The sequence below is a fragment of the Hirundo rustica genome, chromosome 1 (genome assembly GCF_015227805.2).
Source record: "Hirundo rustica isolate bHirRus1 chromosome 1, bHirRus1.pri.v3, whole genome shotgun sequence".
NCBI classification, from domain to species: Eukaryota; Metazoa; Chordata; class Aves; order Passeriformes; family Hirundinidae; genus Hirundo; species Hirundo rustica.
This window is the reverse complement of record NC_053450.1, coordinates 113,013,920-113,030,937: the sequence shown is the minus strand read 5'-3', so window position 1 is coordinate 113,030,937 and position 17,018 is coordinate 113,013,920. Positions and strand designations below refer to the sequence as shown.

Sequence of the window (17,018 nt, the reverse complement as noted above, 5' to 3'; positions counted from 1 at the left end):
GAAAAGACCCTTAAGATCGAGTCCAGCCATTGCAGACATGCAGGAGCTGCAGAAAGTAAAGCCTTTATTTGCAGCCAAGATGTAACCATTGCCATGCTCTTGAAAATACCTTTTTTCTCTTCTAGTGTCCCTTCAGCTTTTGGTAGAGAGGATCACAGCTGAATCTGAGAATGAAAGCAAGGCTTTCATGCTTTTCTCAGAAAATGCATGTGGTAAACACTCTTTATGTTACATGTATGTCTACTTCTACGCCACTTTCATGTGACCGGTATGTACGTGACCAGCACTGGACAAAATACATGTGGTAATTTTGCAGCTCCGTTACCTTTCATGGTTAAAAGCTGGAATCTACGACAGTGGGCAGAAAGAGTTTTTATATATGACCCTTCCGTCGTCACTATGCAATGCATCAGTGGTGACAAAATCCACTTTACAGAACACAACGTTCATTTCATCACAGTGGCCATGATGAGGCTGACTGGGTACTGGGACTTAAAGATCCTCTTACCCTTGAGTGAGATTTGGCCTGTGTTTTTAGCTGCCTGAGATTTGTATCTCATGAGTAGACAGCTCCTTGCAAATGCATCAGATAAATTATGCACAAACACTCTATCTTAGGCCAAAAAAACCCCCAGATAGAAATGCTGCTTTCCTTTCCTCAAAAAGTGCTTGTTTCTATCCATACAATCTTCTCCTCTCTCTCCAAGTACATTTATTTTATTTCCATTAATAGCCACTCTGTGCACTCATTTCATCAAGGGAATGAAATAACCCCGCACTGTTGAATGAAATACTGATACAGTAGAAATAAATGCAGATGTTTCCTATATGCAGACTTCCCAGCTGGTAATTGACAGTCTATACAAATGTTATTTTCTGGCACCGTTAATAATTTTTTTGTGATTTGCGTCATAATCTATTTATTTACGGAATCTATCATTGCACTGACAGCAGGGAGTACAGTGTACTTTTTGTAAAGTCAGTCTGAAGATTGTTATTTAAAGCAGAGTCCAAGGCTTACGAAGAAGATATCCCAGGAGGTGATAAGGGAAATTGCATTGAGACAACAGAGCAGGAGGGTAGCTTCCTACACTCTGGAACGGAGAGATAGAAGAAGCAAAACAGAACAGTAGTAAATCCCAGGGTAATGGCATCATGTTATTTCATGGAATGCCGTGGAAGAAATGGAAGAATAGTAATGTCTTACACATGCACTGTAAGCATCTATTGGCCAATTGAGTGACCGATGTGCTGAAGATGGGTTTTAAATAGAAAAATGGAGAAAGAGAGGGGTGAGATGCCCTGCTAGCTCCAGTCGTGACTCCACTAACTCCACTAGAAACCCTGTCTTGAAATCATCTCCCAGAGTATGAAATGCACCTCTTCATTTTCCCACTCGAAAACCATAGCAGCTCAAAAGCTCAAGAGCAATGATCTGTGTACAGGCAGCCCTCGAGATGACCCTTGACAGAGGACACTTGAAATGGAATCACGAGGAAAATGGAGTCTTCCTTTTTCTTTAGAAAGGCAACTAAGGTATAATAGCAGAGCATCCTCATCCCATTGCACATTCCCATTGCAGAGACATGGGGAAAAGTCCCGGGGTTTGACAGCATCAGAGGATGATAGCATTCTGCTGATGTCTTGATCTGTTCCAGCTCTGCAGTGTTATTTTTCAAATTTCCCCATAACCCATAGAGTTAGTGACCATTTCCCAATTATATGCTGCACTGAATATCCCAAATACAGTGACTGTAAGGTAATTTTCTTTGCTGACTGACAAATTGTATACTGTTTCTCTATCATGCAACCTTGATTGAGTCTGGAAACAGCATTTGAGCATATTTGGTGTATTGTATCTATCAAAATGGGGAGAAAGCCAAAGAAGGTGTTCTCCATAGAAACACAAGGTTACAGTGGGAACGCCGAGTCTTCTCTTGGTGATAAATGGCACTGACACTGTGATTGCTCTGCTCTTGTAATCTCTGGAGGTGTCTCTATGCAATAAATTTTTTACTAACATGCCCCTTATTTTCCTTTTTTAACCTGCTCAATATTTTGGCCGCCTGATTTTATGTAAGTGAAACACACTGTAGCATTTTTTCCCAAGAGTAGTTTTCCTAATATTTCTAAGCCAAAAATTTTATATTTGCATGAGAACACAGTAGTATCAAATCATTCAAAGCAACTGATACTTCTAGATCAAGGTCTGTTCTCAGTTACTGGTAAGAATTCAGCAGTAATTTAGCTACACAAATTTATAGTTTCTGCTTTTTAGAGTGATTCATAAAGGAATTTGACAGCCAGAGGAATGATAAGAAAGAGAGCTCATTGCTACAGGATGCTGTGGGCACCAGCAGCTTATATGGGCTCTCAGAGGAATTCGAGAAATTCATGCAGGAAAAATTAATCTGGGCTACCACACCTAAAGGCACCCTTCCTGATGCAGGAACTCCATGACCTGGAGATTGCTGGTAGCTGACGAAAGTACCTGGAGGAAGGAAAGCTGTGTGCCTGCTCTGCTCTCACTTGTGTGTGCACCTGCCAAAAGCCCTTGCAGGAAGCAGCTCTCAGGGGGACACGTCCCCTGAGCGGGTACGGCTGCTCTTGTGAACCACTTCTGGCAAAGGGTGAGACCTGCAAAGAGAACCCCCAGAACTGTGACTTCAAGTACAAGAACACAGCAGAAAACCCCTTCTGTTTGGCAGTAATGGATGAGGACATTCTCTACCTCACGTCAGGGCCCTGAGGGCACCCTCTGCCCCTCCTGGGGGTTTGACTGCCAGGGCTCAGGGCTCTAATGCCCTGTGACACAGCTGCTGGTTACAGGGAGAAAGTTGGTAGGACTCAGCGAGGTCTCTCCTCACCTGCCATTCATTGCAGGATCTGGTTTTAAGCTCAGGCTCTGACTCCTTGGATCCCAAGCAGTCTGCATTGCAGCCACATCATGGCCGTGCCCAGGCTTGGCTGTGGGTCCTTCTGATGGACTGCCCTGACCCATTAACTGTTTTCCCAGCCTGACCCCAGACCTACCTCATCACCCATGGACTTGCTGTGCCTGGCTGCCCCCTTCTAGCCTGCCCTGCTCCCTCCATGAGGGCATTGGGGTAAGCCCTGGCTGGTGGGGCCATCCCCTGTGGCTCACAGCCACCCACCTCTTACCTTGGGAGCTCCCTCCCTTGCTGTGCCACACCAGTGTCTAGTGCTGCGCCAGTAGCCACTCTGGGGTGCCACAACCAGGTTGTTGACCCAGTCTGTGATCCATTGTAAGTGATGAAAGGTTGGTGTTTTGTTCATCTCTGGTTTTCATGTGCCTTTAGCTGTGGGGCATGGGCACACACTCCCTCTGTCACGCACCCCAATTCCTGCCTGCTTGCCTTTTGTCAAGTGAATCTAGCACATGTGGTCCCACCAGAGAAAAAGTAATAGGTCTGACAGTAATATGCTTGATCATGCAGCACCATGATCTTATAATTCAATTACATCTTTACAGAGCTTCTCCTACAAGAATTTATAAGGTTGAAGGTTATTACCATGATAAACACAAAGGTTAAGGGTATTTATGGGTACAGCTGCTCAATGAACTTCAGTAATAATTGTAAGGCGACTTAGACATGTTTTGCCTGGGGGTTTCTAGAAGTTTGTCAGGAGGTCTTTTGAATTCAAACACAAAAAGATAATAAAATGGCCTGGGCTGAAACACGGCTTGTGGCTCACTTGTAGTCATAAGCTAGGATAATGAAGAGCACTTCAGCTACCAACAGGTTGTGTATCGACACAGGCTGTGCTCAGAGTTGAGAGAAGTTAATAACACAGCAAACTGTAATCTGTTCATCTAATTTGCCTCATGAGACAGAAAATCAGTTGCAGTTTTTCTCTTCCTGCATTCCTTCCCAGAGAATTCATTGGCAGAGGAAGCCACTGTCAAACAGCCCTGACAAATTATCGTTTCTGTGCACAAAACACATAATTCAGGTTTCATCACCCTTTCCTGTCAACAAGTTCCAGTCTGCTGGGGAATGATCATTTCTATGTTACCTTCTGCCTCTGCTAGAATTGAGCCATGTTCAAGGCTCAATTCATCTCAGGATGAGAAAGGACATATAGCAAATCATTTAGCTAAATTGCCTCCCTGGTAAACCATCAACTTATATTAACAAAACTTTTAAACATTTAATATTGCATCTGCTCTGTGATTTTTGTTTTAATAAAAAATCCATTTATTCATCTCTTCAATATGTCACATTTCTGCTTCTCCCCCTCTATAAATGTGATGCTCTTTTACTCATTGGGCCTAACCTCAGAACCCTGAGTTGTTTCTCTCTGGCTGATTAGCTGATGTTTCATCCCTTTTGTTTTTCTAAGGAGTAAGTTGGGGATTTTCTTTTTAAGTCACTACATGTTGATTCATTTGTCTGTTTACTAATTCTGTTTCTATTTCTTTTTGCATCTATATCCTCCCCTTGTGTTTTAGGTCAAAGGCATTATAAATGAATTAACAATTCTTTCCCTGACTGCCAGAATAACTGTTCATAAAAGCCTGGTTTCTAACTCCTTACAGTTGATGAGGAACCTTTGCCCTGAAGCATACAGTTTGATATCCCAGCCTGCACCCATTCTAATGAATGCTCCCATTATACCCTTACTTGTTCAATCTTCCTTTGAATCTCAATAACATTTGACCCCTGAGATGACATGCAGGAATTAAAAAAAAATCCCCATTTTAATCACTTCCTATTTTATTCAAAAGAAAATCTATTAAAAAACCCCAGACTTCCTTCCTGTGTTTCAGATGTGCTGTACCTAGTTCTTCCACAGTTTCTTTTCATTCCCCTCTGTGTCTGTCTCCTGCCAGCTCTAAACAGTTTGCATCTTTTCAGTCCTTCTTCATATAAAAGCTTTTGTAAGACTATTCATGACCACTGTCTGTCTCATGTCTTTCCATTCCTGCAGCTGTTTTTTGTGAGATGATGATACATCTGGCTATGGGTGCTCTCAGTTGGACACATCCTTCGTTTGTAAAACAGAAAATAATACAGCCCTCTATTATTCTCTAGGCCCACTTTTTTGATCATCTTTGCATAATGTGAGCAATAGCTTCTTCTTGATGTCTTTGAAGTGACTACATCCTCTGCACTAGAGATCCAGGCTATCCAAAACTGACAGATAATTCAATCCTAAAATAATTTTTAGAGTGTGTACAAGGCAGAAAGAAGAGATTGACACGTAGCTACTAGGAAGAGTGTCTTTTGATATATAAACAGATAAGGTCTAAACCAGACATAATTTTTCAGAATCCATTTTCTGAATGTCTTTGTACTTTCAAATACCATTCTTCAAGTCAGATGTTTGCCAAGTTACAACATGAAATTTAGAGCCGGTTGGGCAAGCTTTTATTCTAAACTATCATGCTGGTTCTTCCTTTTAGCTGTATGTAGGTTTCCAATGCATTCCTCTTTTAATCTGATCAATAGATAAATGAATTGCCCTGAGAGACAGATATTTTAAAATGGAATCTGTTATAAAGTAGAATATGGGGTTTTTTTCAGTAGTTGCTAAGCAGTTGAATTATTAATTGCATCTGGAGTTTCAGGTGCTCAGCAATTGGTCCTTGTTCTCCACTAGCTTTCAAATGACATATATACTTTCAATTACATCCTTTACATCCTGTCAGTGGCAGGATTCACATTCTCCACTGTAGGGTAAGGCACATTTCATGCACTCACACCATCTCCTCTCCTTGCTTGCTTAACTCACATGCCTCAAATCTGAGATCTTCACAGAGAAGAAAAAAATCTAGAATTACCTAGCAGTAATCTCTAAATCATATACTATGCTAGGTGTTTATATGTGAGAGGAAGGGAAGCTAAGGTGAGTTCTTATAAAGCCAGTATTACAATCATTTTTGTTTCCTCCTCTGTGGTGGGTACTATTCATATAAGAGAAATGTTCCTAGGGGAATATTTGGAAGAGCCTTGGAAAAAGAAAAGAATTACAGACCATGAGAAGATGGGAAAAAAAGTTTATTTATTTTTATTTCTCATTTGTTGAATTATCTTGAGAATGGTAGTTACATTTAGAAAGAAAAAAGGTTTTACATTAAGTATTGTCTTGAGTTGCAATATGAAACCAAAAATGTGTATTCTATTTTCCATCTGTTAAAACTGTTTGGAGAGGTTTTCTTTTCCTTTATCTCTTGTATAACCCATTCCTCATAACTCTGGGGTGGATGTCTTCTGTTAATGGGCTGGCTGGTAAAGCCAGGTGGAACAATGCTCCTTATCTCTTCCACAGCCCATCCTCCCACTGGGTGGAGCCAAGGATTCCTACCTGTTTAAAACCTGAGAAGAGGAAGGCAGCCTGTTTACTGCTGGATTCTAGAGGAAGACTGGACCCATCTCACTACCACTGGACCCTTTCTACAGGATCATCTCTACTCCAACAGAACCACCTATGTTACTCCAGGAGGATTTCTTTGGACTGCTTCCAACATCCTGGCCAACAGAGTGTCAGGTCTTATGCTGACTCTGTCAGGGTTTCTAGGATTTTTTGTCTGTTTGTTTGAGTTTTTTGGGGGTGGGTGTTTTTTGGTTTTTTTTTTGTTTGTTTGTTTGTTTGTTTGTTTGGGGTGTTTTGTTTTTGGTTATTTTTTTGGCTACTACATTCATATTTTTAACATTCCTAGTAAAGAACTGTTATTTCTATTCCCATATTTTTGCCTGAAAGCCCCTAATTGCAAAATTATAATAATGTGGAGAGAAAGGGTTTACATTCTCCATTCCAAGGGAAGCTCCGGCTTTCCCTGGCAGACACCTGTCTTTCCAAACCAAGACAGATTTAAAGAAGACACATGATTTTCTTTTCACAAGAAAACATAGCAGAAGAAATTAAGCAACAAGTTTGAGGAGTAAGGCTAAATTGCTTAGAAGGGGCTACTTTCACTTGAATGAAGAGACTCCTTAATTTCAGGGAGAAAGTTGTATGCCAAATCTGGCAGAATGCATGTTGAATTTCCATGTTATCTTTCTCTAGTGTGATGAGGGGAACGTTTTGAAAAGCCAATGCTAAGCTAATGTTTAAAGGTGAATTGCTGAAATCAGGCTCCCTTTGAGAAAGCCTTTCCTGTTTTCTTACAGTCTCTTATGGGGCTCTTAGCAAGAATGAATCTTGTATCCCTAAGTACACCTGCAAATTTAGTTGTTGGTGTCCAGGATGCAATTTCTGTAGAGCTTGTACTTGAATAGGAGAGGGTTTTCTCAATAATCTGACCTTGTGTGTCTCTGCTTTTGCCTTAAATAAGTGCACTTGTTTAGAACCTGGACTGTACTGTAAGTATTCTTCACCTTAGGCAAACCTCCAGGGGAAGTGCTTTTGCTTAGGGCTCTTCTGAGTAAGATATGGAATCAGTTCAGATGAGTTCTCTTTGGAGCTGGAAAAGCTGTGTGTCTGAAAAAAGGAACCCTAATGAGTAAAGGCCCCATTCTTCCACCTTTCAGGCACCTTCTGCTGGCTAGGAGCTTAGTGGGGTTTTGGATGGGCTGCTACCTGCTTTCATTTGTTTGAAGGCAAACCTGAGAGGATAGTAGCAATGCTATAGGAAGATGAACTGGGCTAGATAGATGAGACCATGGTGACGTAATGAGTTAAACCTCAGATGAAAGAGTTAGAGGTGAGAAAAAGCTCAGCTGGCTGCCAGGTTCACAAGCAGTGAACTTCTGCCTGGTCTTTCTAGCCCCACTGCTCTGTGAAGCGCCCTAAAACTAACCCACAGTCCACCAGCGCAGCGAAGAGGAGGTTTTAATGCTCCTTTGAGATGTGTGTGAATAATCAGTTGAACTTTTTTGTTCAGACTAAGTTAATAAGCTGTAGTATCTTATGTGTTTAGTAGACAAGTGAAAACACAGTGGATTTCTCTTATCTAACTCTACCATGGCTTCTTGTTGTTATGTGTGGGAAGCTCCTTCAGGAAGAATTTGGTAGGAAAAAAGCCCTTCTCAGCTTCATAAACCTGTAAAGTGAGTACAGAATTGCCTGGGCTGCAATGTCAGGATAATTAACAATGGAACACCAGTGGTGAGGGAGCTATCAAATGGGATATCTCTGAATCAATATCGGGTCTGGTATTAATTAATGAAAGCACTAATTAAGGTTTCTATTAAACAATCTGGAAGACAAAATGAAGCACGCATTGATCAAATTTGTAGAGGCTAGGCTGAAACTACAGAATGATTGATCAAGATATTTTAGAGCAAGAGGCAAATTTTAAATAGGGTGTGATTTTAATTTAGATAAATTTAAACAATGCACTAGAGGGTGACACTTTATAAAATGGAAGGCTGCTGATTAGAGCTCATTAACTCGAAGAACTAGAAGAGTGGGTAACAAATGGGACCCAAATCCCAATACCATGGAGTTTTAAAAAGACAAATAGCTTTCTGGCTGTGCAGAGAGTAAAAGGTAAGTCATTTATAGGACAGTGGCTATAAGAATATCTATTCTGTGTTTCTAGTGTGGCAATACTGGTGTAAAACTTCAGCCTGTTATCTATGTGAAATTAACTCTTTGATTATGACCTCAAGGTTGGCTATTAAAGGAATTAAGTTTCTGAAAGCAATGCTGGGCTGATAGATCTGTGTACACAGCCTGTGAGAGGCATGTGAGCACAGTGTGTTCCACTGATAGCCGCCTCTCAGTCATGTGACACCTGATCACACACTCTGATTGTGATCCATTGACTTCCGATGCATTCCTTTACTTGGCAAAATGCAATGGGTGGAAACTTCTTTGATCAAGGAAAATGCAGCAGGACATAAGTGTAGAAGTCTCAGCCTCTGTCTGCCATCTTATCAACCTGTTCCTTCCTGTTCCTGCAAAACTAAATATTTGACATTAACTTCTGACTGGACTGGGTAAATTGGGTGAACATGAAGAGCATATCCAAGGAAAGAAGTTTTGAGAAACGGGTTTTGAGCTTTATTTTACAGCTGGGGTCTCTCTTTTCTAAGAGTGACATAATGTACATTGAAGCCCTGGTACAGCAGAAGTACTGGCTGCAGCCGGTTGCTCCTCACGACTTTGTATTCTTGGGAAATAAAGAAGAAAAGGGGGAGCAAACTGCTTTATGCATGTTTGGGAGAGGTAGAAAAAACTCTGAAAATATTTCAGCATCTAGGAGGAATTATGGATCACTTATCTGGTCCAACAGTTTCAAGTAAGCTGTTGGCAACCATACTTGTAGTATACGTAGTTATTTGATGCTTGTGTGAATGCCTGTACACAAAAGTGCTGCATTATGTTTGAGAAGCATTCTGGAAACCCAGGCAAATTTTCTTGCAGTAAAATGAAAGATTATCTTTTGGCACTGCACCAGCAATGAATCTTTATATTTGGGAATCAGTTTACTGGTGACATTTCTTTAACCATATCTTCTTTCTTTAAAAAGCACTTATTTTTATGCAGAATTAATGATGCCTTTTGCATATCCTTAGGGTTTTTTTCATAGTAACACCTTGTAATTTCACAGAATTATAGAATAGCTGAGGTTGGAAGGTACTCTTTGGAGATCATGTAGTACTACACCACGCTCAAAGCAAAGTCAGAGAGAGCAAACTGCTCAAGTCTGATTGTAAGGCTTTGGACGTGTCCAAAGCTGAAGACTTCATAACATTTTTAGCAGCAGGTTTCAATGCTTCATCATTATAAAAGTGGTTTAACAAAGAAATAATTACATTTAAGTGAAACTTTCCACATTTCAGTTTCTGCCCGTTTCCTCTAGTCCTTTCACAGGGCACTGCTGAGAAGTCAGCTTCCTCCTCCTTCATTTCAGCCTCTCAGGTATTTATGCATATTTAGAAAATCTCCCTGATTCTGCCCTTCTCCAGACTAAACAGTCCATGCACTCTCAGCTTCTCCTCCCATAATAGATATTCCACTCCCTTAATTATCTTCATGGCTCTTTTCTGGACATACTCCAGTATAATCATGTCTCTTTTGGACTCGGGAGACTGTGACTGGACATGGAACTAAATTTGAAGCATTAAAATCCTAGAAAATCTAAATTAGTGATGCATATCAAAGAGTTTGCATCATTCAAAACAAACAAAAAAGAACTGGATCAAGTTTCAACCAGAATTGAACTAATAAATCCTGCTCAAAAATACAGAAAATTAGATTAGTTGAAGATGCTGGCCTAACAGCTCTGCTGCAGTTAGTTATTTATCAAAACAATGAGGTGGGGGGAGATGGGGAAAGAAGCAAATTCTTATTCTGACAGCACACAAAGCCAAATGCAATACTTCCTTTATACATATAAGATATGCTTTAAGGACCCAACATGATGTCTTCCTTGGGACAGAGGTGCTCTGCAATGAAAGGCTTTAGAAGGTGAAGGGGTCTGGCTGAGATGCCAAGATGGTAGGAGGAGACAATTAAACAGCTCACAATGAACAAGATTTTCACGTTGCTGCCTGTCCTGCTGCCAGCAGCTTGCACTGAGTAGTAGGACAAAGTCTGTGTTTGTTCACCAGCTCCTTAAATGTGTTTTCAAGGTGGGGGCATTGTGTGTACATGTGGTACCTGCATCCCTGTAGATATACACATATACCTGTGTGGATGCATACATACCTCTGTTTTGGTGTGGGTTTGTTGGGGCTTTTTCTGTCAGGCAAAAGAGAATTATTTGCTACTTTTACACAGGATCTGGATGCTGTTTGTGGATTTTGGCTTCTGGTGATATATTTTATTAGTGTCATTGGAGACTCTTGTAATACAGGGCGGGGGTGTCTAAGTGCTGTGTGGGAGACGTTCAATTCACCTTGACTGATACCACAAGTACTAGTGGAACAAATAGGCTAGTGCTATTCTTGTTGACGCTGGATAGTTGTCAGGCCAGAGCTGAGGAGTTCAGTCTCTTGTTTGCTGTTTTCTGAGCACATGATAGATCATTATTTTAGTATAAATTTGATTCATTCCTAACTAGAGTCAAAATGTTTAAATTTCTTCCATTTTCTTTTAAATACACCATGGCATGAGAAGTGAGGGGATTTCTTTAATAAAAACACAGGGCACAAAAAGAAACTGTTCTTTCAGGTGTCAGAACTCATGTTTGGAAATTTTGTCACATTATTTTACACCAGAGAAAGGAGACTTTTTCACTGAAACCCTTAAGCTAAAACATTCTGACAGCTGATATTGTATGTTGAAAGCTTGTCTTTGCTTTCCTTGGCTTGTTACTGCTTTTCTTAAACAGGGTGGAGGGAGGGAGAACATTTGTGATATGTATCCACTGACTTATTCTTGACAGTGCAAGTATTTCCTAGTTAAGAAGTCTTTTTCTGTTTCAATAAAGACTTTAGGTGCTAATCAAGGAAATGTAGAATTCTGATATTTGCCTAGGCTGAGGTATGGCTCAACTAAGTGATGCTGTCCTACACTCCTGAGGCTCCCACCCATCTGGATTACTGCAGATGTCTCCCTTTGTGCTCCCATAGCACCTACATGCAGCATAGAAGGGGTGAGTCTACAGGTGCCTGCTAAAACGCTGTTAAGCCAACCTGAAACAAGCCTACAGTGCTCCATTCCTCTGGAGGACCTTGGTCAGGCGCTTCAGACTTCTCAAAGAAGCATCTTCAGCCTGGTACGATTTTGCAGGGAATGGCATAAACATAACGCTGTGATTTTAGGTAAAAGTCTGAGGTTATGCAAAACAAATATGTCCTAGTAGATGTCATTTTAAAGGAACCACTACAGCAAAGTGGAGCTCAGCGTTTTCCCCTGCTTGACTCTTTTGTGCCTGTGGCTTGTGTTTTTGCTTTTACTACTCCTGTTCTTCTGCTTTTGGTGATCCTGGCTTTGCAGAGCAATTAAAATTCCCGTGCTACAATGTGTCACTGATCTTCTTAACATCTCCCTGGCTTCACAGCAAAGCGTGTACTTGGCAATTTACAGTGCTGACAACTCCACTTTTCTTCCTCGGCTGCTCAGGTGGTCAGAGTCACACAAGTGCCAACAAATTTTATAAAGCACAGGAGCAGTGTTTCTGACTCAGCAGGACTTTGTACCAAAGTGAGGGCAGGAGAGGTGTTGTGCCGAGAGCCCAAAACTGGCTGGCATCTCTCGATAGGAAGCAAAACAGGAAGATCACCTTGTAAGCAGGCTTGGTGCAATCCAAACAGATGGGCTGAAGCATAAGCAGCCAAACAGTCATTTAGGAACACAAAAAGGATTTGTTGAAGGCACATTTCCAAGCATGAAATGTCAGAATGGTTGCCTGTGTCAAGCATCAAACCTGAAGGGAGGGCTATATGCAAGTAGTGTGGGATGAGTTAACACTGAAAACAAACACGTAAATCTGTCTTGGATTCTTTCCTGAATCCATTGAAAGATTTTTTTTTTTTTTTTTTGTAGCTGTGAGACCTAGAAAGGAGGAGTGGGAGGAGAGTCCTGCAAAGCAGTATTATTTCCCTACCATATGGATCACTTTCCACTAACTGTGCTGACAAGGTAAAGAACTTATTTCTTTTGCCTCTCACAAATGTTGATGTGCAGGAGGCACATAACATTCTCTGGCTGGTTAGTCTTTATCAGCTGTATTTAATAGCTTCAGGACAAATTCTGTAGTATTAGCCAAGCTCTAAGTAATAGAATCATAGAATGGCCTGGGTAGGGAGTGACCTTAAAATAATTTATTATGCATGGAAGCATACCTTAGGAAAGACTTTAAAAATTCAGAGTTAATGGCTGTGGAGTTGTAGCGAGGACTGAATTGCTTTACTGTAATAAGAACCCAGCTCTGTGACTTATCTGAACAAAAGGTCAACAACAGCAACAAAAGAGAGAGGGAGACATCCACCCAAACTTCCATAACTCTGAAACTCAAGAATTTAGGATGATAATTGATGGAAACATGCTTTGCTGCTTTTCCATCCACTACAAAAGCCAGACAAATACTTGTCTGCTGATCAAAGGTGCACAGTAGAGAAGGGGTCATAAAGCCAAATGTAATGATTTGAAAGGAAATGAGTTTGCAGGTGAGATTCAAGGCAAAGCCCCCAGTTGCAAGCTAAGCTTTTTCTGAGCTTGCACTTCTATGCTCTGTAACTGGTGCCTTGCAGTTCCAGTTTAGAAAGCGGGGAATGAAAGAAAGCATTAATCTGACTGAAATCCACATAACAGGATTGTGTGTGAAACAAAAGTGAAACCAGGCAGTGCAGTCGGTGAAATAGAGCTTGAGGAGGAGGGGTGAACGTGCTGGAAACAGCAGTTTTCTAACCTCTTTACTGCAGCTGAACAAGCTTTAAGAGGCATCAGGCATTAGGAGGGGTAGGCAAAATCAGGACCCAGTTACTGTTATTTGATTTTTGCAGCAGAATGTTCTTACCAGAAGTAGAGCTGTTTGAGCAGGCTTCCAGGGAAATGATTTGCATTTGGTAGAACTGCCCCTCGGTTCTTGCAGCTCGCACTGCCCTTGTGGCACTTTAACACTAGTCATTTGTTGGAGGCTCTGCATTTGATGTTTTGATTTTCACCAGTTGCTCTGCAGAAAAGGATTGTGCAACAGTCGAGGACTACGAGTCTTTGGGAAGAGGCAGTAAACACGCATTCAGAACTCCGGACGGGGAAGCAGTAAGAGAATTTGCCTAAATTATGGATAATCTGCTGCATAAGTCTGTGTTCTCCTGTTTTATAAAGCTTCCTATCCATGCAATTTGGAAACTTATATCGACGGTGAAAGCCAAGAGGATTCAAGAAAAGGTAAAAGCAAATTAAGAAAAATAACTACTCCAGTTGTACCTCTGGGGGTGACCTAGCTATATCTTAAAGGGGAAGATCACAATTTTAGCTGCACTGTTTTCTAAGTGTCAGTACCTCTGAGTAATGGTTCTATTTAGGAATTTATGAGAGCACTGTGAATTTGAAAAAATTTTGCTCTGAGAACAAATAATTTCTGATTCTGAGGAAATTACTGGACACCTAAAATGATTGGGGTCTGAGACCATGAAGCTTTAAGCAGTCATTCCTTCCCTCTTGAAGATCACAGAAGCCCACATTTCACTGCTGTCATGAGTTGTTTTCAGTGTAATTCCAGTTAATCTCAAACCACTCATCTTCATACTAGTTGTGTAAAAAATTGTTAAACTACTTTATATTCAAGATATCCTCAAATCTGCTTGTTATGCTAAGGGGGGGTATATTTGACAAAATTAATTTCTAAATAGGTACATAAAATAAATAAAAAATAAACTAGACCTTGCCTCTTTTAACTCTTCTCTTAGCCACAGGCTTTATGCTGTGCTGTTCTCTGTTCTGTAAAGGCTTTCTTTGCTAAGAGATTTTCATTCTATGAGATCAGGTGTAGGCACTGGTCAGTATTTGGGCCCTTTGTCATGTAAATCTGTGTTAAATAAAAGGTTGCATTCTTGGCAGTAGGGTTTGTAACCTGATTTCTTAAGTGTTTGTGTAGATCATGATACCTTGACTTAAATGGAACACGAATATCCTTAGGAGAACTGAATTGCAATCCGAAGCTGTTGCTGTTTCACAAGAAAATGGAAGCTGTTTAGCATGGGTAGGGGAGAAGGGCTGAGCCTGGAATGAGGCCGTCTCTGATGAGTTACTGCTCCTTTCCATCCAATATGTGCTGGATATTAAGCTGTGTGATGAGAATTCAGAAGTACTCTGCAACAAGTGCTGAAATTCTGCATTTCTTTGAAACAGTTAAACTTCTTTGTTCTCTGTGTGCTAAATGATGCTGAATAGCATACTTCTCCAAACCCGAGGTCACCAGGCAAAGAAAGACACATTCCTTTGCTGTGATATATTTTGGAAAAAAAAAAGACAAGAGCTGTAACTGGCAGGGAGTGGGTGGGAGGGAAATCTGCTTTTCCTGTTTTGGTACAGTAATGTTCATTATTTTCTTTCTTGCTCCTAATGTTTTTACAATGGCTAACAGCTCAAGCACTGCATGCTTAAAGAAACATGGTGTTCATTCTCCTTGGGGTTGTCAGATGTTGGCAGGGCTGATACTCACCAGATAGTAACACTTGCTGCTTTGACTCTACAAACACAGAGTGCAGTTTTGCTCTGGAGGCTGCCCTGCATGGTGTTGAAAATAAGCTCTTTATTTCTGAGGAACACATTCTTTTATTTAGCAGGGTAAGTCCTTGGGATGGTTGGTTTAATACTGACTGAATGTCTTTTATTAAATGTTATCAGTAGATAAATGTTTTTTTCTTTGAGGGTTTTTGTTGTTTTCTCACTATTCACCCTTTTCTGATCTCAGTGGGCATTAAAGTTCCAGAGAGCTTAGCACACTCTAACTGTGCTATTGTCATGTTCTGCTCTGACAGATTTTGTCTGATGTACATAGCGGTGCTTGTCCGGTCACGGCGGCAAAAATCACAAGCAGAGGATGCATGCAGGGCTAGTTGGCTAACAGCTTTTGAGTTGTTCAAGATTTGTCCTGACAGCTGAACTTCAGAGGATGCACAGGCCAGTTAAGTTGTAACTTAAACGTTCATTGGTGGAATTGAATGAGAGAATTAGAGATTGAATTAGAGAGCCACCTGTAACTTGATGCTAAATTTAATCATTCCGCTTGCATAAGGATGTGAATATCCTTAGTGCAACATACTTCTAGCACTGCTGCTTCCACTGCTGGAAGTAATCCATTTAATCAAAACAGGCATTGATGTGGTTATTAGCATGTTAGTCCCGAGACACAAAGCTTTATCGCTATAAAATGAACTGAATGTGGTGCTACTATTCGTTCTCTTTACATTGTTTGATATTGTGCACTGAATGTAATGAGGCTTGTTGAAGAACTGCTGTTCACTGTGATGTTCCAGAAAAGTTATGCATCCTGGGAGACTTGCTCTCTGATCAAACATTTTAAATGAAATACAACATTAAAATAAGTGTAATGGCTACAATCTGAGGTTAGCTTTGCATGCTCACTTTAATGAGTCGCAATTTCCTCTGGAAACTGACAACTAAAAAATCCTGTTTACCAGTTGCTTAGAAACTGATCATCAGTAAGAGCATTAGACACCAAATATTTCAGTAAAAACTAAAGCAGGGAAATGCATGTGTATTGTTCCGAAAAGACAGATTCTGGAAATTACCATGGATTTTCATGAAGTCCAAGACATGAACAGATTATAAGAAGGACACGCGTATAGATAAGGACATCCAGACTTATACTAAGAAGGATAAACTTGCTCGCCTCATGTATACAATATGGTTTAAGAAAACTATTTCAACACTGGCAGTTTATTAAATGTTTCCTTTCTTGGATCACCTTCTGGAATCTTTCCTTACTGAACACACAAGGCCCAGGAGCATGGACTTCAGGGAGTATGAGTATGATCCAATAATGGAATTATTTATGATCTTGGAGATTTTTCTCTTATTTTTAATTCAAACTTGAATGTTTTAAAGCAAAGAAATCTGAAAGCTTTTTAACAAGCCTTACAGAAATGGTATGAAAATGTGTTTTGTGGCTACATGGCAGAGTTTTTTGAGAGCAGGTGACATTTTAACAGCATAGTTGAGTTTAGAAGGTAATTCTGGCTAAATGAGGCTTTTATCTAGACCTCTATAGCTCTTTCTTAGGGGAATATGTAATTTTTTTTTTTAAGAGCAATTCTTATCTAATTCTATACATTGAATTTTTCCATTAAAATTATTATGATTAAGCTTTTGGAAGGTATTATGGTTTTAACATTAATTCAGTCTGAATGAGGAAATGAAACATGCCACTTATTTTCTTGTCAAACATAAAAGACCTATTATTTCAGCATGTTTAAGCGGCCTCTCTGCTTAGATAAAAAACAATAGAAAGCACGTATGTGGCTTATTTAATGGTGTTTATGCTGGCAGGATTATCTCCTTTCCTTGAAGTCATTTTTCAATCCATTTGGCAAAGCAAGCAATTATTTTCTTTTGCCTTTGTTGCTAGTTAGAGTATATCTCATTAACATTTGAGGAAATTACTTTTCAAGAGTATTGTAAGGTTACCT

At 40.3% G+C, this 17,018-nt stretch overlaps 1 protein-coding gene across 4 annotated transcripts in view; it reads left to right on the top strand.

Moving 5' to 3' along the window:
- The first annotated feature begins 6,366 nt into the window (after positions 1 to 6,366).
- ATP2C1 (ATPase secretory pathway Ca2+ transporting 1) overlaps positions 6,367 to 17,018 on the top strand; it is a 68,413-nt gene continuing 57,761 nt past the window's right edge. For 2 of the 4 annotated variants that reach the window (XM_040087764.2, XM_058419459.1), the window contains exons 1-4: positions 6,367 to 6,513; positions 11,348 to 11,512; positions 12,406 to 12,501; positions 13,530 to 13,752. In XM_040087764.2, the coding sequence (XP_039943698.1) occupies positions 13,645 to 13,752 (108 nt within the window). In that variant the 5' untranslated portion in view covers positions 6,367 to 6,513; positions 11,348 to 11,512; positions 12,406 to 12,501; positions 13,530 to 13,644. Of the gene's footprint in view, positions 6,514 to 11,347; positions 11,513 to 12,405; positions 12,502 to 13,237; positions 13,753 to 17,018 lie in introns of those variants that run through there. The other 2 variants (XM_040087772.2, XM_058419458.1) reach the window with 2 other exon arrangements.